Below are 23447 nucleotides of genomic sequence, written 5' to 3'. Positions count from 1 at the left end.
CGGTTCTCGACCAATTCGGTTTTTGACCAAAAATGTCAGCTTTTTTATGCCTCGGTTTACAACTGGAAATTAGTTTTCGATCATACTGAGTGCACCCGAATGCACCACTTGACTCCCCACCGCTTCCTTATACGTCACTTCCTTATGTCGCGTCTCATTGACTGACGCATTATCCTCATGTCCATAACAGTAGGTTTGTATAGTTCAATCGTGATTAAAAAAAAGAAAATATTGATTGTAATGGAAAATGTTTTGGTTTTCGAACGGGTTTCTGGAACGGATTATGCTTGAAAACCAAGGTATGACTGTACTCGTGCATTTTTTTTTATCCTTTCAGCATATTTTGTAAATTTGGAATGTCTCCATTGTGCGGCAAACAGTTTTTATTGATATACTCCCCGTGCCTGCTTGGGTTTTCTCACATCCACGTGTTTGTGTGAGCGTTCATGGTTGTTCGTTTCTGTATGCCCTGCGATTGGCTGGTCCCCGTTGTGAGGATAAGGTAGATCAGAATTGTCTTTCTGTGCACTGTGACTGACGAGCCACTAGCTCGTGTGCAACCCACCTCTCACTCAATGTCAGCACGGGAAAGGATCCAGCTCCGAAGTGACCCTCAACTAGGTAAGCGCTTCAAAATGGAAGGGCAAATCAATGGCAACTTCCCATCGCCATTAAAAAATATTCCACAGGCCACAATCAATAACATGATTAACTGTCTGTACGGTATTGCTTTTTTCTGACTGCCACTTCCTAGACCACCTAACCCCCCCCCCCCCCCTACCCTTTCACCATCTGCCGCTTCTCGCTTATCTGCAGCGGCGACTGCCTCTCCTCTGGAGCGGTGAGAGTTGAAGTACCCTTGTTGAATGCAGCCTCAAGCTACTCTTCTCAAACCTGATATGAAGCCATTGACTCATTCTATTTGCTTGGATGTCACCGTGGGGGTCGCAGAACATAACACACTTGCTATTTTTCACAACACTGAGCTGGAAGTGGAATGTCAACTTTTGTACTCCTTTTGAATCATCTTTTTTCCATGAAGACTTGGGATGAAGTGGAATGAGTTTTCAGGACAGTTTCTTTTTTTTTGTTTGTTTGTTTCTGTGCCGCTGTCAGAAAAAAAGTTAACTTAATTAATATCGAGTCAAAGTCAAAGTGAGCTTTATTGTCAAATATGCTAATATGCATGACATACAGCACATATGAAATTACTGTCCTCTCGGACCCAGCATGCAAGGCACTTATAATGACTTACAAACATAATAAACATGAAAACGCCAATTTGCCGGTACCAAAAGCCAAACTGTATTCAGGGACAATATTCAATGGCTACTTCAAGAAGTGCATTTAAATCCCTAACTCAAGTTAGCAAACGCCCTGCATGTCACATGACTCATTCATTGACTTATTTATTTATATTTACTTACTTATTTATATTTATAAATTACAGATTTGCACTCATCCCTCTTCTCTGATCATTTCACAATTAGCATGAAAAAAAATAGATTTTTGACATCATGCTTGATTTGTTGAAAGCCCACAACAAGCATTTTTTCCTCTAAATGTTTTTGTAATCATTTTTATCTGCGGGTGAAAGTTGTATTTGATTTATAAATCCATCTGTTTTTTTTTTAGTGTAACACCAATTAAGCAATAAAAAATCAACAATAATCAGTGGCGAGGACTTGATCACGCTTTGATTTTTTTTTCTCACCAGAGTGGGCGTCTTTGGTTTTTAGCATCTGCCGAGAGCAATACCTGTTTTGATACTTAGGCAAAAAAGCTATCAAATAGAAATAGGTGTGTGGGGGTTTGGAGGCACCCTGAACTGGTTGCCAAGAAATCAAAAAAACACACAAAGATGAACCACCATTCACGTTCACCATCACACCTCGGAACAATTTAGAGCTTTCCATTAACTTGCCATGCGTGTTTTGGGAATGTAAGAGGCAACATGCAAACTCTACACAGGAAGGCCCAGAATCAAATCCTGTACCTGACGATTGACACTTGAAATTGAAACTAAACAATCCAAAATTGGCTACATGCTAACTTTGAAAAAAAAAAAGACTGAGACGCTAGATGACACTAATCATACTTAACCTCCTTTGTTTGCCTTTTGGGGGCCGAGGGGTTCTTATTTTGGTCTTCTTGCAGCATTCTGGCACCCCAGAGATGCACTTTAATTGTCACACACTTGCTCTCTCAGATCAGTGGCCCCAATGCTGAAGAGGCCAGAGAAGATGGTTCAAGCGTCAAGTGGTTGTCAACGACAACACTGCACAAGTACATTTGCAGGTGTTCGCCCACGTCACTCCATCACTGCCGCTATGTCGGCACATAATGAGCTTCAAGTGCTCATGATGAAAATCAGAAAGTCAATCAGAATGTTTTGTTTCTCGAACGACGTATTCTCCATGTTATTGTTTAAATTGAGTCAGAATTGTATGGCCGGTTGCGGTTGACTTTATTTCAGCAAAATTCCTTCATGGACTCACTTCATCACAGATATACAGTATGCCGTGTGGAAGAACATTACTCTCTATGATTCATCAATCCAATAATTTCCTTTCCTCACCCTGTGTCTTGCTAATTACGGATTTGTTTGTGGCGCATGTGGAAAATGATCATCAGCGTAAGTGAATACCTAATGAAGTAGCCGGACTAAATAATCCACAAAGGTTCTGTAAAATGATTTGTCATGTCATTACACACGTAGGCTCAAAAAGCAGCATTGATCTCTAAACACACACAGGAGTAGATACTAGCATACGCACGTTTGGCTTTCTTGGCTACTTTGATTGTCGGAACAATATATTCTTTGGTTGTCGTCGTCTGTTTAATTCTTTTTTATTCAAGAAACTATCCCCTGACTGTCAAGAATAGATTCAAAAGGACGTTTGAAAACACTCGATTGAGTGGTGACATTATTTACCTCGGAGCGTGACTCTGATAAGGACATTTGCAAACCGCCGCGTCATTGTCATTTCTCATTGTTTTTTTAGCCACGTAGTACATCCTGCCCGACGTTCATTACAATATGAATTCAGATCTGAGGTGGTTGGCGTAAGTGGCGAATGTTAACTAGCAGAGTCGCGCCTCAATCACACTCCTGGACCATTATTATGTGCTGTATATTTAGACGGACACTTAAATTGGGGTCTTGGGACAGGTGGATGTGATTAATGCATGAATTCGTTGGCGTTATCTCAAGTCCGGCAGCCAGCGGTCCAGGGGATGTCGCTGCAATTAAAGGCGTGTGGCAGACGTTAGAAAAGCACCGCCTATCTGCGAATAACAGACCGACTTGAAGAACACGGGTAGCTCAGCGAAGGTCTCCCGCAATAGGTTCCATTCAGTCCTTAATCACCTCCACTAGTCATTAGGGCCTTCCTTTGTTCCACCCGACACTTTTTCCGCAGATAAAAAATTGACTGGCACAGTTGTAAGAAGTGCTTTGGGGAACACCATTTAAATTAAATACATAAAAAGTCAATGGGAAAATGAGGAAGGAAGAGAGGTGATGGAGTCAGACGAAAGCATTCAAGGGGACAGAAGGCCCATGAGCACTGGAGTAATTCATTTCAATCATTCCCTTCCGGGGTGTCAAATAGGAGACATTTAATCTCGGAATCATGCCAAGTTAAGTTCTTTGCAGCTGTAAATACTTGATTTACCTTGAAATTAATGTTCTAATTTTGAACTCTGTGAGTATGGCACACTGGGAAGTCGTGCAGGGACTTCAATATAAAGTGCCGCTTTTATTGAATCATTCAACATTTTGATCGAGTAATAGAGTCCTCATACTTCTCTCTGTGCAATGTCACTGCTAATATATTGTGTATTTTTATCCTAATGTGAAAGTGTAATCGCGGGAGAAACGTCATTCCCAATGATCCGATACTTGTGTTCATGTACCCACAAAATATATATACGGTACACCAGTTGTTTTGAACTGAGATCTACCTATCTGTCTATCTATGTCATTGTTGTGGGATTGTGAAGTGTCCTTGAGAGCTTTGAATGGTGCTTATAAATAAAATATTATTGTTAATATTATGACAGTAAAGTCTCGTTATATCGATATCGGATATATCGATAGTCCCGGTTATATCGATACTATTTCTATGCACGCACTGAGAAAATTACATGCAAACAGGGTCGGATATATCGATAGTCTTGGTTATATCGATATTTTTTCGGACTCCCTTGAATATCGATATAACGAGACTTTACTGTATTATTATTATTATTATTATTATTACTGTCTATGTCTGTCCGTCCGTCCAGCTATCCAGCAAGCTTGTTAGCTCGCTAGCTAATCACCAGTTCGCTAGCTAACCTATCTGTCTGATCTATTTTAGCTAGCTAGCCTCTCTCTCTCTCTTTCTCTCTCTCTCTCTCTCTCTCTCTCTCTCTCTCTCTCTCTCTCTCTCTCTCTCTCTCTCTCTCTCTCTCTCTCTCTCTCTCTCTCTCTCTGTCTCGCTTTCTCTCTGTCTCGCTTTCTCTCTGTCTCTCTCAGTCTCTCCCTGTCTCTGTCTCTCTGTCTCGCTCTCTGTCTCGCTCTCAGTCTCTCTCTCTGTCTCTCTCTCTCTCTCTCTCTCTCTCTGTCACTCGTTCTTAAAATTGATCTTGACAGCGCCATAGGGAATCCTTGAAAGATTGTTTTTTAACATCTCAGCATTTGCAGCACCAATATATACAGTACCCTATGTTTGTTGAGTATTTCTAAATTAATGGCTGATTTTGTGCATCTGATAGGCTCAAAACAATCACTTGAAGCTGAACACAGAATGAGGCTGTTATATTTTGCCTAATGGAATCCATTATCGCAAGTGTGATGGCTAATCTTGCGAAAAAGGCTGCACCACCCCTTGACCCTTTGCTTTCCCCGACAGACACATGGGCTTGTAATTATTACTTACATGTAGTTCAACCACTAATGGCTTCCTAAAAGCTTGATAGTGGGTAGGCTAGTCGTGGCGGGGTCATGAGTGTAGTGTAGTAGAGAAAAGGAGGTTCTTTTTTTGCTATGTAAATAAAGTTGGTCGGGCGCAGTACACACAAAACCATCTTTCTTTACTGATTGAAAACTGATTGATTGTGACATGGGTGTCTGTAGGCATTTTATGTTCTCTGACTGTGTATGAGTTGGCAGTTTTTCCCCAAAAAAACTGTTGAGATTTTTTGTTTGTTCAGAAAATGGTGTTTGGCGACTCTCTGGCCTTATTTTGCCTTCCAGGACCACATACCTAACCCGGTTTGTGATAAATAAAGGGACAGGCGAAAACCCACATGGGTCCTTGCTTTGTCTGTCCTTTGTAAAATTAATTAAAAAAATACATAAAATTAAATAATTCTCAGCCTCTGTCTCCTGTCCCAAAAATGGATGTCTGTCAAAGGATGTAATTTATCAAAATATGATGTACGCATGGACAAAAACTACATTTGGAACGGTCTTGCTCATTTTTATTTAGATGAACAACAAACGCTGACTGCGCTCGCTGCGGTTTCATGGACACTTTAGGGAACCGGCCTGGAGCAATCCATTTGTTCTGCTCTCACTGGTGGTTACCGGAAACTATATTAAAGCTGTTGAACCTCATCAGAAGCCAATCAAACTGGAGTCATAAAAATGCTAATATTTGACTGTGACGTTGCAGAGTTTTGGTTGTTTTTCATGATGTTGCATTCGAGGACTGCGGTAAATACTGAACAAGCTTCCCGGGGGGCGGGATAACGTACATTGTTGAGTGAAAGGTGTATTAAGAGGAATGCTGTTCTTAGGTGATTTATGTTCCACTGCTTGAAGGAGTCAACAAAAAAATGATCGACATTAGTTCGATATTATTTATTTTTTCTTCCCTGAAATCTTGCATATTGAATGAACACTGTACGTTATTTGTTTTTGTTCCAGCTACATCTCTGCACACCAGGCAGAAAGCCCCCTCCACTGATCTGTGCTACACAAGTGAAATCAGCAGTCTGATGGACTTTAACTCTCCTGATGCCTCCCTGGATAAAGGTATGCACGTTTTAAATCTTTTTTTTCCAGGCCCAATCCTCTGCCAATTTTTAGCTTGAGTAACCACAGCTAATCGTGTGCAAATGTTGTCATGGACAAATTGTCAATCATTTGATGTGATCTTGGCAAAAATCACGCGGACACTTCCCTTCCAATTATAAAAAGAACATGGCGAGGACATTCTTAGGAAGAGTTACATGACGTGTTCACGAGAACTGATACGGCATTCTAGACATTGCGAAACGGTTTATGATTAGGCTACCATTAAATCTTGCTGGCAATTTAAAAACTGCCAGTTACCCATTTAGCTGGAAATCTCGAGAGTTTATCTTTCCAAGGGAGTTTTTCCTGTTTCAAAATGAGCCCCCGTTATTTCCTTATTTGGTCTACAACTCTTTCAAGGAAACGATGGGGACAACATTACCCACATAACAAGACGCGTCTTACGTTTCGTGATGTATTATTGTATTATTATATTATTGTGATTTGAACATGGCGCCGTGAGAGTCATTGCCTTTACAGCGGGTCCTATACTGTTTGTTCTTTTACTTTCCTTTCATAATATTCCAGCTGTAAATTAAGAATGTCTCCAATGTGAGACAGAATAAAGTTTTTCTTATTCTTAGTAGATCATTTACGCTGTTCAAAATTGCTCACATTTTCAAAGCTATGCCCCTCATTGAAATCTGTCAGACTTGGACTGTCCGTGCACAGTACTTACCTGGATTTTCCTAAAACACCTTTCCCCGTTGAAACCCCCCTAAGCCGACAAGTGTGCACTTTAAATTGCAACTATTTACAATATCCAAGCATCTCCACAGTCATTTCCATGTGTCGGTAATAGCTTCGCCAATATACTCCTACACAAAGGCTTGCTTAAGCATTTTCTACCTCGTAATTGTGACCCTTATAGACAAGCAAGAAAAAAAAACAAGTATTGATATTGTTGATATTCATCATGGTTATTTTGCAGTGTCTCCTTTTTATTTGTGTGCCTGTTCAATGTCATCCTCTGAGTGGGATTCAGGTCATGTGTCAAAGAAAAAAAAGGGCATGTAATTGTGTTAAAACCCTCATCTATCATGCTACTATGCTTTGAATTCATTTATGTGCTTTGCCTGAAGTAACGGAGCAAAAAGCTGGAGGGTAAGACAGAGGTCATGGGAGAGGAATGGACATCCCTCAGACTTATGTCGCAAATCCACCGGAAATCCCATGTGAGGTGGATAGCGGTGGGGGCAGAGGGGTGCAGTGTGCACGTTATGAAAGGAGGAGAAATGAGGAGCGTACTGACAAGTTTCTTGTCTCTTGTCATGCAGTGATTCGCAGATTGTGTTGCCGACAGGAAAATTAGCAGAGCGGCATCTTTTCCAGCCAAACTGCAATGACCATTTTTGAAAACAATCAGATGGCATCAGCAACAATGCCTTGGAGCGCAAGAGCGAAATAAATAAATAAATAAATAAATATGCATATACATAAATAAATAGATACATAAATAAATACACAATGAATGAATGAATAAATGAATGAATAGATAAATACAGTACCGGTATATAAATACAGTGCAATCAAGGCAACTTAAACAATATTTGTGCTTTTACGCATAATGGCGTGCACAAGAGGAATTGCATTGAGGAAAGTGGATTGAGTCTAAAACAGAACTGCGACAATCTGATGCCTAAATAAATAAATACATACATAAATACATACATAAATACATAAATACGTACATAAATACATAAATAATTAAATGGATAAATAAATAAATAGATAAATACATGGGAAAATGGATAAATGGATGAATAAATAGAAACATTGATAAATAAATAGATAAATAAATAAATGGATGAATGGATAGATAAATAAATACAAAGAAAGATAAATAGATCAATCGCTAGTTAAGTAGATAAATAGATATTTTTTTTAAATGGGGCATTCAGCATTGAGCACGCCTTGTGTTTCAAATTCATGGATGAGTCGCATATTGTTTATGTTCCGGTAGACCCTAAGGCAAGTCAACAGCCGCCAGGCGTGCTGCCGAGCAGCCCGCCAACACTCACCTGACTGCAAACCAACACCTAGACTTGGCTCCGCCCTTGTTTGTGTACGCATGTCTGTATGCATTTGAGCGAACGCGAGCTGAGTGCGAGATTTTCTTTCTTTCTTTTGTTTTTGCTTTTAAAATGTTTTTTTTTGGGAGGCATCGTCAAAGGCCTTGGCAGACGATTGCCTTTACTCGGATGGGGATGAAGTCAGTCGGGGAGTAGGCGCAGTGTGGTGAGTGGAAGTGGCCGTTGCATTCGACTGGAGGATGATTTTCAATCCACTTTTTGAAATGGAAATGCAGCGATGGGTCATTATTCCCCAGATGGGAGTTTCCACCTGCTTCATTTTTTCACTTTAATGACTCGTCTCGTATGTCCAAAGCGGCTTGATCTGATAGTGGGCTTTCCCCCCCATTCAGTCACCTGCTTAACGGTCGGGCCGTTGAGAGACTTTAACCTGCCAGCACTTGTTTTAGCCTGAACTCGCTCTCCTTGTGTACCTGCGACCTTTAACCTACCAATTCAAAGGAGGGCAGGAGTGGAGTTTTGCACTTGCGTTCAAGGCTTTTGACGAGGTTAATCTACAGTTGTATCAAGTGAGGTTTGTCCTCAAGCTTTTTTTTTGGGCGCTTCACTATGTAAAAGGTCATTTGGATGTTTAGAGTGAACACACTTTGAGCTGTCGCGAGTAATGACATGAGAATGCCATATTTTAAAGTGTATAAGCAATGTTTGAAATAGTGTCTGACGGGTGGCCCAGGGCGTACAACTTTTACGTCGGGTGTACAACTTTCAAAACGTCTCGGCCCGCATGGCCGACAACTTTTTCAAGAAAAAAAAGTTTTTTTTTTTTTGTTTTTTTTTTCAAAGCAAACGTTTGTTTTATTCAATAAAGCAAAAGCTACAAACAAAATGCTACGAGCCATGTGGACTCCACTTTCTCAGCGGCTTTCAAAACTCTGAAGTCAGGGTGGAGTCCGAAGCAGGCTGCTTCGGACAGGCAACTTTATGGCTGGGCTGGCAACTTTTCAGAGTTTTCTGCCCTGGTGTCCACTAACTTTTTGTCATGAGATTCAGACACTGGTATAAGGCGCACCCAAAAGCCTTCATTTTCTTCAAAAGATTACCCTGCGCTTTATACGTAGGTACGCTTTATAAATGAAGTAATGTTGATCCACAACAGTTCTCTCAATTACTGCCAACTGCCACTGACTCCATTTTCATGAGTAGAAGTAGTGCGTAACCCCAGCTACAGCTACCCGACTGTAGTGTCTTATAATATGATGTGCTTTATATTTGGAAAACTGTTATCTATTTATATATTATATTTGGAAAACTTTTTTTATTCATTGAAGGTGCACTTCATAATCCGGTGCGCCTTATATATAGAAAAAGTTTGAAAATACACCATTCATTGGGCTTGCGCCTTATACACCGGTGCACCTTATACACTCGAAAATAGAGTACCTTTATTTGTTTCACATTGGAGAAATTCCTATTTCCAACAGCAGCAAAGTTATGTACACGTAGAAAAATATAATCTGGGAGCTGCTGTAAAGGCAGCCACTCTCGCGGCACCGTGTTGAAGTCAAAACAACAAAAAATTGCATGTTTGCATTCATGTGGCGACTCATTATTTAATTTAAACGTTTTATTTTTCATTTTTCTCTGCTTCCAATGTCGGGGGAGCGCATGTAGTATATCGTGAACTGTTTCGTGTTCCGTTAACATTGAGTTATGAAAATAGACTTAGTTGCATGTTTTTCAATAAGACCTACAGGGCTTTACACCGAGGTGCGCTTGTGAAAATGAGTGCTTTCGCACCAAAACAAACACCTACAGGCGATTCATTGCTGAACCTCGCCTGAGCGCTGCGAGCGTGCTAATGCGTTCGCAGTTGCACTTTGATGCCTCACCTTTTGTCCTCAAACTTCCCTGACATCTGTGAATTCCGCTTTGGTGAGCCATTTGGCTATTTCCCGGTCCGGCCTCCCTGTGTGGAGTTTGCATGTTCTCCCCGGACCCGGGTGGGTTTTCTCCAGGGCGTCCGGTTTCCTCCCACACTCCAAAAACATGCATGGCAGGCAATTTGACCACTCTAAATTGTCCCTGTGTGAGTGTGAGAGTGACTGTCGTACATCTTTGTGTGCCCTGCGATTAGCTGGCAACCAATTCAGGGTGTCCCCCGCCTCGTGCCCGAAGACAGCTGAGATAGGCTCCAACACCCCCCGCGCCCCTAATGAGGAATAAGCGGTACGGAAAATGGATGGATGGATGGAAGTTTCAGTCCAAAAAGTTTGGTCCAAAATCTGCTGATCCATTCCATCATCGCTGCTTGGAGCACAAAAGTGCAACCTGAAAAAAGCTATAAATTCCACTTTTCTTTTAAAATCTACATCTTTTTTTCAGCGATGCGACATGTCGCTATTCTAAATGATAGCATCAGCGACCACAATGCCAACACGCACAGAGTGGTCCGCAATGTGAAGATGACAGTCTATCGTTCCCTCTGATCACTTGTCTGCTCACAGACAAGTCGAGTGTGGCTATAACCCCACTCTCACAAGTTCAGCCGTCACCGTCGCAAGGACTTGAAGCATGAAATAGTTTCACTTCCAGGCATGCGGATATCAGATGGGATGTACACATCTCTTGATCTATAGAGTGACTGATGAGAGCGAAGCGACTCACACGCTGATCAAATTGAGGCATTTGATGTGAATCATTTTCTGATGAATTCATTTATTTTGGGGTGTGGGAGTTAGAAGTGCTTAAAATAAATGTTTTTATTAATGGCCTCGTTACAACGTAACTTGAGGAACACAGCGAATCTGGATGTTTTATTCGTAGTTTGTTGCAACCATTTTCAATAAAATGACCACCAACTATGATGTGTAACACAGTAACACAATCCAATAATTCACAGACTCATTCATTCATTCATTCATTCATTCATTCATTCATTCATTCATTCAATGTATGGCTTCCTGTGCTAATTTTTTGATGCATTTTTCAGAAAGGAAATTTCTGAAAAATTTGTTGGCTCAGCATCCTGTTTTAGAGATCTTTTTTTAGCACGACAGGAAACACCTAAAACAATTCAGTTATCCACAAACCTGACAATGCGTCTTATATATATATATATAATAATCTGATTATCTGATTTCTTGGGCGTAGTATTTAAAATGTTCTGTAAAGAGCTTCGTCACAGCTGCAGCGGTTGTGAAACTGCAATGTATATCGAGCTGTATTGTATTGTATTGTATTGTATTGGATTGGATTTCCTTTTAATTTTTCCTTGTTGTGGATGCATAATGCAACATCAGCGTACTATTGTAGCTTCTCTTCTATGCGCCTTAGAAGGTGCCCCATATGAGATGATACCAGAGCGAATGGGGCAATCAGACCCAGGCATAAAACATAAGAGGTAATCCGACAGAACAAAAGAAGTAATCAGATTAGCTTCAGGGAGTAGTCTACTGCTCCACCAACCGTAGAGCAGGAACCTATCAGACCAGAGGTCTGTATATAGGGCCAGAGTTACCAGCACAACTTTAGTTCGCTGACGAAGCTCTTCGGATGAGGAACGAAATGTCCGACACCTTCAAAGAAGTACAGATGATGGCTGAAGAAACCTTTTCATGGATACATGACCTAATTGTGAATATGTAATCATAAAGCAAAAAGTGCAGATCTCATACACATGATTTTTTCCCCTCATTTATAAATAGCAAGCCCTTTTCTTTTCTTTTGTTTTTTTTCATCATCATCATCATCATCATCGTCAGACAGTGATACAAACTATTAGTTTGATTTCTGAAATAAAGTGCCCTAAGGCAAGTTGATTTTTTTATTTCTTTTTTCCTCCTTCCATCCTTTCTCATTTTCATCATCTGCGACCCTTTCATTCCCCTCCAGCGACACAGGGAGATTGTTCAGCTCATAAGAATTGACTCACTAATCCTGCTCCAAGCACCCGCAGACCATCTCTGAAAGCCGCCCTCATCACTCTCACCTGCTATCGTCACGTGCCACTGATGAATTTGCTCTCGGCGGCTTGCAGTTTGCGGTGTGAATATAGTCTACAAATTTACCTCATAGTTTTTATCGAGGTTGACATTTAGGCAGTTCTCCTCATAGCTTATTTTCAACAATTCTCCTTTTTTCCTGCATTACCTCCGCTATTTCCAACTTCAAAGGATGCCGTATTGGAGTGGAACTTTCGACATTTGAATGCTTAGGAAGTGCTACTTCCGCCTTGGCAGTCCAGATTGTTGTCACGCAAGATGTCACACGAGAATGACACGTTACTAACCGAAGCCTCGGATCAGAGAGCCTCAAAATCTGAAGTTGATGGTTTATTCATGGGCTTCTTTTTAGAGCCTTTTTTACCCCCCCGCCCAAATGAATAACTAGCCTAATGTGTCACTACGCACTCTGTGTTGTCAAAGGTGAGGCAGCGTCTGGTTGTTGTTTATTTGTGTTACTGAGGTTAACTTCTTGAAATGCAAACTGACTGAGATGCATTGGTATTGCCCTGGCATCATTGAAATTTGAACTTTGAGTTTTAATTAGTCTCTGATTAACTTGTATTGGTTTTTCATGTTAGTTAAAACCAACAAAAAATATTTACGAAAATCATTTCAAGCGTGTCGGCTCACTGCTGGCTGAGATATGGCTCCGTCATGTCATGGCAGTTCAGGTGTTCAGACCGTGAGGAGTGACTATGGGGCTGCCAAAGCAGGATCTCACACAGAGAAGCATGCACACATGCTTTGCAGCATATGCGCACGCACACAGACACACGCACACCCACACACACACACACAATCAGTTTTTGACCTCCAATCTCCAAAGTCCAAAGTCCAATTTCATCTGCCTCATGGTCAATGGCCTCAATGACAAACTGTTGAATGTTTTTATTTTTGTTTTCTTCGGAGGGTAGTTTTGCTTTTCCAATTTCAGCTTTTTGTGTGTATGTGTGTTTGTGAAAATGGGAGAAGAAGAAGGTGAGTGTGACTGAGACAGACTTCCATTGATGTCTTATACAAACACAATTTTCTTTCAGGGCCTTTCGTGTCCTTAAAAAGACCCATGCTGTTAAAATCGGAAAGGTAGTTGCAATCATCAGTGCTTCTAAATTGAGGTATTAGTGTTGCATTTCTGCTTTTTTATCTTTATTGCGACTATGGAGCCAACAAACTGGGGCTGATATTGTGTGAGCACACAAGCATAAATGTCATTAGTCGTTCACTGAATAGGTTTTACAATGTCCATTTAACAAAAGCGTGATTGAAAATGAAGTGAAGTGTATGAGAAACCTGTGTTATTTTTTTAATAACATTTCATTACAAGCGGGCACGGTGTTGGATTTGACATAAAGGTGATTAACTGACCGGTTCATTTTTGAGCTTCCCAGGTATGAGGAGCTGTGGGAATGCATTCATCAAGCCCTTCCGTGAATCGAGACAAAAAACCCGCCTTTGATGCTCCTTGTATTTTTTTAATATAATCACTTGATAGTTTCAGCCTTGAAAATACTGCCAAATATCACAAATCAAGTTAATATCATTTCGAACTCATATAAAAGCCTCAACTAAATTGGATTTGGTGATGCGTGGTGGAGGTCCTCTCAATGCCTCTCTTGTTGCCTTCACAAACAATTTGGGCAATTTGACAGTCCATCATTCAACATCCGTCAGCAGCCTGTCTTTCATTTTTTTTCAAACCAAACTGTAATCGTCAATCGGACATGTTATTTTGATTGTTCTTCCATTTGTGAATTTTAATTTGTTGTGTTGCATAAAGGTACTGCTTTCTTATCAAAAAGGACCTTCGCGCTATTCAAAAAAGGCATTTCTAAAACAAAACTCTTGGAAGCAATGCAGGTCAAAGTTGAAGTGAGTTTGGGTTTGGGGAAAAAACACAAAGAGTTGAATTTGTCCATACATAAAACGTTTTAAGAACTCATAGCTTAAAAAAAAGATGTTTATCTCGAGTAACAATTTAAGAGACTGTGAAAGAATCCGTGAAAGATCCTCATTAAGTCAGAACAAAAACAGCTTTTAACACATTTCTACACACTTTTTTATGTCAGAAGAGACTGATTGTGCATCACAAGAGACAGACTGATATTTCCACCACTCTCTGCGGCCGCAAAGCTATCCCGCGAAGGCGGCTGTATTATCAAAGGCATCAGTTCAATCTATTTTCCCTAAATGACACGAGTAGGAAATGGCGACAATGGTATCCATAAATCACTGTGCCAGTGTTCCTTCTCACTATTGTACAAGTGTGAAGATTGAAGCGGTCACTTAACTTACATGAATGGCAAGCAATGAAAGTTCAATTTACTGTTTCAGTGAGCCATAATCACAACAGAGGCTGGTCAGATGGAATGTAGGTAGAGAGAGTTGATCCTGAGTGCACAGATTGGCTTGCCGGTCCATGCACAGAAAAAGATCAGATGGCATTCGTCTCCATTTGAACCTTTTGTTGCCAACAAAAGTTCCTCAAATGTTCTGATTTTAATCATCTTTATAGTTTATGTTGCCAATATCATCATAGAGTACATGGGGGAAGTTGTTAAGATTGCATAACTGTTCATGTTTTTATGTTCCTGTTGTGTTCATTATTTTGTTTTGTGTTGACCATTATGTGAAGCGCTTTGCTGCAGCCGTTGTGATAGCGCAATATAAATTAGGATGTATGGCATATTGTATTGCAGTATTAGCAGTTGTGAGATTTAGATTGCTGATAGATAGACAGACAGACAAATAATGAGTGTGCTACAAGTTAAGGGCCTTCCATACTCACAATGAAGTTGGCTGCTGGAGCAGCAGGTTGGATGCTGCGTGGGCTGACGGTCGCCTGCAGGGCGATGCACACATCAGTTGGCTCCCACTCAAAATGCCATTTGTAGCGCGTAGCTTCAACGCATGTGTCTTTGCCAATTTGGAGGTTGTGTGAAAAAAAACGACGTCTGTTCACTCTTTACAAGTCACTGAAACGTTCGCTTATCTCGAGACCTCAGCGTCTTAACGCTCCACCTTCTTGCCTGTGTTGTAGTTCTACTTCGCGAGGAAGTGGCCCAACTGCAGGAAGAGGTGCACCTGCTGCGCCAGATGAAGGATATGTTGAGTAAAGACCTGGAGGAGAGCCAAGGAGGATGTTCGGCCGACGTGCTTTCTGCTACTGAGCTCCGCGTGCAAGTGGCCCAAAGGGAGCAGGAGCTGGACCGAGCCAAGGAGGCTTTGCAAGGTCAGAACTTCAGAACAACGAGCCAGCCGTGTGCGCTTTTTAAAAACACAATCAATGTTATGAACTGCTGTCATCTCATTGGCACGGAAATTCATGTAAATCTAAAGAGGTTCCTTTTCGTTCCCTAAAATGGTTGAGTTGCCAACGTAAACGAGATATTAGCGATGTAATATATTTTTATAGTGGTTTTAGTGCACATCATCTGAGTTCTTATTCGTTGATGAGGTTTCGTGCAGTCCATCCTGCCGTGCGTTAAAGTTCAATACTTAAAAGAGAATTCAGGATTGCCTGCAGAGTCTCGATTTATTTTTTATGACCTGATCTGAAAGCGAGGGGTTATTTTCATGTCCCATGTAATGAGAATGAGATGTCAGCTGCTGCATATTGGTCGTGTTATGGACCTTAGTGTTTGGGTTAGGTATGGCTTAGTGTTTTGGCCTGTCAGGGGCTGCTGCAGTTCACTGAGGCACATGTGCAACGGTTTCAAATTTCAATTCATTTTTTTGAATAATAATACTATTGTTATTATTATTATTAAGATTATTATTTGTTGTTATCGGTTTTTTTTCTAGCATTCAAAACCAATGACAGCTATTAAGTCTATGTGACTGTTAAAAATACTTTTGGCAGTTTGTGCCAAGCACAAAAAAGGGCACTCAAAGTTAACCAGCAAAACCTGTCAGTGGTCTCTAGGGTTTATTTGATGATGATGATGATGATGATGATACAATACAATACATATTGATTTATATAGCACTTTAACAACAGCTGAAGCTTTAACAAAGCTCTTAACATGGACAACTATCATATCAGATGATGATGATGATGATGATCATGATGCCACCATGTAAGAACCAACTCTTAAGTTACTGGACTGTGTCTTTATCTGACAGTTCATTAGGACTTATGTCATATGAAATCTTGCACTGAGAAGGAATGTAAAAGTCTCCAGACCAATGTCTGTCGTCGTGACTGTAATCAACTGCTCATGAAAGCTTCAATAAGGGTAATCTTGCACGGCTTACAAGGTCCGGAAATGTCAAGAGAGGGAGGCTTGGAGGGATCCAGGGGGGGCGATTTATCCATGAAAACAGCGTGTGAAAGATAGCAACCGGAAATTGTCAATTACAGTTTGTTGGGGGTAAGTTTTACTGATTAACTGTGGAAATTGTTTATTCTTCTTGGCCTTTATCTTCTTTTCAGAAAACAAGAACTGGAACGAGGAAAAATATGTTATATATTATAAATATGTTATATTGGTGTTTTATATCTTTATGCTTTTGGGTGCAACACGGTTGTCAGACCAAATATGTACAGCAAAATACATTGACGTGATGGAAGGACGCTACAATGCGTCTTTTTTTACGGTCAGGGGTCGGTCCTTTCATGACGTCACGTACGGACTCGTCAACAACTCAAAAACAAGACTTCCTGAATATTCAGAGCGAGTCTTAAAACGTAAAATACAGTAAAGTCTCGTTATATCGATATTCAAGGGAGTCCGAAAAAATATCGATATAACCGGGACTATCGATATATCCGACCCTGTTTGCATGTAATTTTCTCCGTGCGTGCATAGAAATAGTATCGATATAACCGGGACTATCGATATATCCGATATCGATCTAACAAGACTTTACTGTATAGCTATATGCGGTGGAATCTTATTAAAATACGCTCAGTAGAAGTCATTTGAAGCCATTTTACAAATTATGGACACAACTTGTCCGGAGACGTCGGTTGTAAGCCTTTATCAACTCTCTATGAGTCCATATTTCCTGTTTGGCAACCAACGATATACAATACTGTATCCTTTCATGTGTCAAAGCTGTTTAGGAGCAAAGTACCATGAAAGCGGGCCGGCACACAAAAGCTTTTAACACATTGCGGTAACGGATGTTTCCAAGAAAGCAAAGGGTTTTGGCAGTGGGAAGCATGGGCTAGTTTGGAAAGCGATTCGGGAAAAGAATCCAGGCACTTGTGTTGTAATAAACATCGACTTGCTCTAAAAACATGACTCCCTCGCTTTATCTCCCCATGCCACTCATCTCATCTGGTGATCGGATACCCAGAAAAAAAAAATGCAGTCCAAGCACTGCAATTGGTGCGTGGGCGAGATTGTAAGCGTGTCAGTTTTCCTTAAAAATAACAAAATGTATTTTGATGCAATCAATTCAGGAAGTGAACCTCAAACCCAACAAATTCTTGTCACAGTTCAGGTTGCCAAGTGCACTGAAGTGAAACCATCCAGACGCTAACCCACCTAAAGCAGTGAAACGGTTTAGGTAATTAAGTCGAATTTCCCTTGATGAAACTTCTTATTATTTCACATTCGTGTTTTTTTTTTGCAGTTGTTGCTGGATGAATAATCACAATGACTTGTTTTTAGCCATAGGGCATAGCCATCGCCTAAATTTTCGAGAAATGTCGCATTCACAAGAAAACCACACTACAATCTGAAACTCGATGTAGACATGATTGCATGTTAAAGAAAACACCTCGGCTCCAAAACACACCAGTCAGTCAGATGGTCGATTACTTTTAGTCAAATCTTGACGCCTGTAAAAACGCCTGAAAATAGGAGCTGAGACATTAAGATTTACCCCTTTCGTTCTCTCTCATATTCGTCCTTGGATGTCAAACATTATTTATTTGTCTATTTGTGAATTTTAATGGTGAAATAAACAGATGAACTGATAAGTAAGTAAATAAATAGATACATAAACAAACAAATAAATAAATAAATAAATAAATAACAGAATACATACATAAATCGATAAATATATAATTAGATACATAGATAAATTGACAAAGAAATGGATGAATAAATAACTAAATAAATAACTAACTAACTAAATAAATAAACAAACAAACAAACGAATACATTGAATACATTGAAGAAATGTATACACAGATAAACACACAAATAACAGAATAAATACATAAATCAATTAATATATAATTTGATACATAAATCAACAAACAACCAAATAAATTAATAAATAAACAGACAGACAGACAGTCAGACAGACAAATATATAAATAAACAAATAAATAAATCAATAAATGTGCTGAGAGATAAATAATAATCAACAAAGAAACGAATCAACAAATAAACTAATAAATGAATAAATAATTTGTCTTCCCTGTTCCACTGCTTTAGGAGTAGGGTGTACTTAGTCACTGCCCTGGTATCCTCAAAGATCCGAATTTTGTACCCTTATTGCGAATATTGGTAACTCTGGAAACAAACCTGGACCTATTTCTTGCCTGGTAAACTTACATATGGTTACCTTGGAGTCCACAAATTAGACATAAATGGCTACATGTATTGCGTTGTATTGTATTGTATTGTATTGTATCACATTTTATTGTATTGTACATCAGTGTAAATTAGACGTCAGGGCCACCTTTCTATTCCAACTGGAAGTGTATATCGAGGGTTAACACAAAGCCGAGAAATAGACGAGCGAGCCAATATGGCTTTCTCCCACGCAGTTCATCGGCCCTTCGTCTGTATTCATTAAACACGCAAAGGTTGCGGACGTACTGACCAACAATAGGCCCTTTTAATTAGTCACAGTGGACGTCTTGTCTCAGATGGCCGTTGCCCAACAGCAACAGGTGCAGGATCCGAGACAGCCACGGTATTTGTGTGCCCATCTCAGAGGAATCACTGAGTTCGGTGAGGCAGGTGCAACCAGCTTGGCTCTTCCCCGAGCTTCTTCATCTGAGCTTCCATTCGGAGCAATGAGGAAGAGTGCAAAGTAGGACGGTATTGAAAACAACCGTGAGATGGTAGCAATGACTACAACACTCTAGAGAGTTGGACCTGCCAATGTTCAAGTTGTGGAGATTCTTTTTGAGAATGACAAGGGTGGACCAGATCAGAAATGAGCTTGGTCCAGATTTCAATGGTTTGCTTTTGAAAAGCGCTGAGAAATAAAATGTTATTATTATTATTATTATTATTATTATTATTATTATTATTTCATCATCTGTGTAAGCTCTTAGTCGTACAGGAATGGTCCATCGATGAAAAGGTTTCTTCAGCCGTCATCTGTACTTCTTTGAAGGTGTCGGACGTTTCGCTTCCCATCCAAGAAGCTTCGTCAGCAAAGCAGTCTCACTGGTAGTTTCGGCCCTATATATATCCCTACTGTCCAGACATGGCGGTGTCGGTCCCTGCTCTCAGGTTCGGGGGAGCAGAGGACTAATCCCTGCGGCTCCACTGATAGCTTCTATTGTCCTGACTGATGACTGGCCTGATTTGCCCTGGTATCACCTCATCGGCATGAGTAATCCTATGTTGCCTAAGCAGTCTATTGTACGAACGATCCAAATTGAACCTCACCCCACCATTACGGTTAAAGGAAGGATTTTGCTGCTTCATGAAAATAGCTTCTTTTATAAATAAATATAAATAGATGGTTTGAAAGGGGAGTAAAAGAGACCTAAAAGGGGCCTATCATAACAGAGTCCGGCACCGCCATGTCTGGACAGTAGGGATATATATATAGAGGGCCGAAACTACCAGTAAGACTTTAGTTTGCTGATGAAGCTTCTTGGATGGGAACCGAAACGTACAGATGACGGCTGAAGAAACCTTATTATTATTATTATTATTATTATTATTATTATTATTATTCAACCAGTCGAAGGAGACTGGTCATTTCGCATCTGTGATGTGAGAAGACCTGTGGAGAATTGGAGCCCAAGATACAGAGGAGAAGGAGAGCTATAAAATTGAAGAAAGCGCTGGGGTAAACCCCTGAATAGGCTTACCACAAAAGAGAAAGAACAAGCAAGGTCAAATAATTTTCCCAAGTAGCCCTCTCAACATGAATCACGCTGTTCTTATCAAGTGAGAAAGCGACAGATGTTGTCCTTGCACAATAGGAGGATGCGCCCAGAACAGTCTCCCCGGATGCAGCTTGTGAAAGCGGTGTTGTTAAAAAGTTCGTTTACAGACACACAGCTGGCCCAGAGCACCAGTGAGGTAAACAAAAAAAAGGTACATCAGAGGGAAATGACTTAAAGTGTCCAAAATCTGCAAAAAATTGAGCTGCGAATTGGGCATTTTCAGAAAGTCCCGCCTCCAGTTCGTGACGTCACGCCAAGACGTCTTGCATTGCTGAAAAATCAAAACAATGGCTTCAGATTCTGAGAATATGCTTTCTTGTTACACATCCAGTTATGAATATGATTCAAATAGTTCTGAAGAGGAAAGCATACATGTTCGCAATCGATTAAATAATTTATTCCGTGTCATTTTGAGGCAAACGGGCGGGGGGGAATGTCGCACCCAAAAATGGCGACCAGCTCCCGTGAGGAATGAATCGGCCCGTTTCCACAGGCTGATAAATTCCTCCCATGGAGCTTGAGCGCCCTCTTCTGGCGGTTTTTGGGTGCAACATCAAGGTTTTCAGACAAACAGTACAGCAAAATACATTGACGTGATGAAGGACTGCTACAATGTGTCTTTTTGTCGGTCGGGGGGGGGGGGGGTCCTTTCATGACGTAACGTGAGGACTCGTCACCAACTCAAAAACAAGACTTCCTGAATAGTCTTAAAACGTAAAATATAGCTATATGCGGTGGGATCTTTGTAAAATACGCTCAATAGAAGTCATTTAAAGCCATTTTACAAATTATGGACACAACTTGTCCGGAGACGTCGGTTGAAAAAAACACTTGAAAAGCCACTTAGTAAATGTTTCACCAAACGTTCCAGGGTTATTGTTTGTGAGAAGGACCATAAATAGTCCCGGGAAATTCTGAAGTTGCAGAAGTGCTCCAATGAATGTTGTCATGACTCAGCAATGAACCTGTGTGGCCCATAATGCAGTGCTAACTAATCTCAGTCTCTCTCTCTCTCTCTCTCTCTCTCTCTCTCTCTCTCTCTCTCTCTCTCTCTCTCTCTCTCTCTCTCTCTCTCTCTCTCTCTCTCTCTCTCTCTCTGTGTATTGATCTCTCACCCCCCTACATCTCTTCTCTTTCCATCAGCCATGAAGTCGGACCGCAAGCGTCTTAAAGCGGAAAAGGCAGACCTGGTGAATCAGATGCAGCAACTTTATTCGACACTGGAGAGTCGAGAGGAGCAGCTCCGGGATTTTATTCGCAACTACGACCAGCACAGAAAAGTAAATGCATTGACAGCCCCAACCCCCTGCCCCCTCCCATTTATAGCAATGTTGTTTTGAATGCCCATTGAGTGGACAAATTTGGCTTTCCTTAACCAAAGGGTGAAATTAAACTACTGTTTCCCCAACCTTAACTCATTCACTGCCATTCCCGAATTTATTCGGTCTGGTTCGGTCGGTTCGGTCAGTTCTGATGAAAAAAGATAATCTAAGGTTTCTTATGCTGCATTGAATGTTTATGTAGTCCTGTGTCGTCTTAAAACTCAATATCTATGGGTCCTGCAATTTCAGTGAAAATTACAAAAACCTGTAACTGGAATGGACACATTTTTTGCACATCGTGTGGCAGTAAAGTGATTGAGTCAATTGTGTTTTTCTGTAATCCACTTGGCTTTGGAGTCAGCCTATCCTCCATGAAGCATCTCCAGTTGGTCCAAAATGCTGCTCCTCTCCTCTTGACTGGCACTCGTAAGAGACTCCCACTCTTGCATCCCTTCACTGGCTACCAATGCATTTTAGCATTGGTAGTTGGATGATCTCGGAGTGAAGTTGCCGTGCGTTCTTTTTAAGATTCTATTATTTGTTTTTAGAACTTTAAATAGCTTCACCCCGCCCCTCCGCATCCCCCGCTTCAGATCTGGGGACCAGACACTATTAGTGCTCGCGAGAACTAAGCGTAGGCCCGGAAGGGGGGGCCTAGCCTTTTCCGTGGCTGGTCCCTCTCTTTGGAATGACCTCCCGCTGAACGCTTGGCAAGCCCCTCTCGCTGCCCATCTTTAAAACTCGCCTCAAAACTCATTTGTATTCTTTGTCTTTTGACTCAGCAGGAGATTTGATTTTTAGTTTGACCGTTTTTGTGCTTTCGGCTGTCTTTGTCATTCATGTATTGTTTTTTTGGATGAATTATTTTTGCTCCAGCAGCATCACTTTGGATGCAGCGGTGGTTGTTTTAAATTGATCTAGAAATGCAGTTGAGTTCTATGTTTAAGTGAGTGAAGATGACAACATGGTATTAACAAAGTTAGAGAATATATTCCTTAAAATGTGATTTAAATCTGATGGCACAAAAACAAAGAATGTACACAAAAATAATGACCACATTTCTATTTAGTTACTTCTTATGAATTCTGGGCATTTTGAGCTGAAGCCATCTATTCCTTTTATTGTTTGAACCGCAACAGATGGTAAATTGTACCTTATGCCATCATGATACATGAATGAGCGGAGATACATTTCTTTTTTTGTGTGTGAAGAAATAATAACTTTTAAACCAATTAAATGAAATTGGATGCCTGATGAGCTCTCATGTCCTGTGGCGTTTGGAGTCATTGCCTTAAATGCACAAAAAAGTATGCATCAAATTGTTCTTATGTCATCCCGCTGACGGTCCGCGGGTGGCCTATTTGCCGATTACCTCGCGATTGCTACGTCTCAGTAATATTAGCCATTTACCCGGGGCATTTGCACTTCCTTGCTGTTTTCAGCTTAACGTACTAACGTCGGGCTCTCTATCCCTCCACAAAGGAAAGCGAGGATGCGGTGAAAGCTCTCGCCAAAGAGAAAGACATGCTTGAGAGAGAGAAGTGGGACCTGAGGCGGCAAACCAAGGAAGCCACCGAGCTTACGGGGATGCTGCGATCACAGTTGGACCTCAAGGAAAACCGCATTAAGGAGCTGGAGGCTGAACTGGCCATGGTGAGATGGGAGCTGGAAGAGCGAGCGCGTGAAGAAAAAAAAGTAGCTGTTCCAAACTGAATTTCCGATTCACAATCTCGTCTCCACAAATCCAATTCTTTGGTCATTGGTACTTTGACGAAATCTCATAAAAATCGGATTTGTAGTTTTTGTGTCATGTTGCTTATAAACAGGTTTAAAAAAAAGAATGTTCTGACCGTTACATTTGACATATGTCCAAAATTAATCACGAAATAATTTGAATGTCCAGTATATATATGGCCCTCCCTCATGTTT

At 40.7% G+C, this 23447-nt stretch overlaps 1 protein-coding gene across 7 annotated transcripts in view; it reads left to right on the top strand.

Annotated features, from left to right (window-relative positions):
• kazna (kazrin, periplakin interacting protein a) overlaps nucleotides 1-23447 on the top strand; it is a 94142-nt gene that overhangs the window by 55379 nt on the left and 15316 nt on the right. For 5 of the 7 annotated variants that reach the window (XM_089009834.1, XM_089009827.1, XM_089009843.1 and 2 more), the window contains 4 exons: nucleotides 5918-6025; nucleotides 15142-15333; nucleotides 21340-21476; nucleotides 23001-23171. In XM_089009834.1, the coding sequence (XP_088865960.1) occupies nucleotides 5918-6025; nucleotides 15142-15333; nucleotides 21340-21476; nucleotides 23001-23171 (608 nt within the window). Of the gene's footprint in view, nucleotides 1-5917; nucleotides 6026-8156; nucleotides 8306-8325; nucleotides 8670-15141; nucleotides 15334-21339; nucleotides 21477-23000; nucleotides 23172-23447 lie in introns of those variants that run through there. The other 2 variants (XM_089009862.1, XM_089009869.1) reach the window with 2 other exon arrangements.

This window comes from Hippocampus bargibanti, linkage group LG01, assembly GCF_051943395.1.
Source record: "Hippocampus bargibanti isolate YZ-2025 linkage group LG01, ASM5194339v1, whole genome shotgun sequence".
NCBI lineage: Eukaryota > Metazoa > Chordata > Actinopteri > Syngnathiformes > Syngnathidae > Hippocampus > Hippocampus bargibanti.
This window is presented reverse-complemented; position numbering and strand designations above follow the sequence as displayed.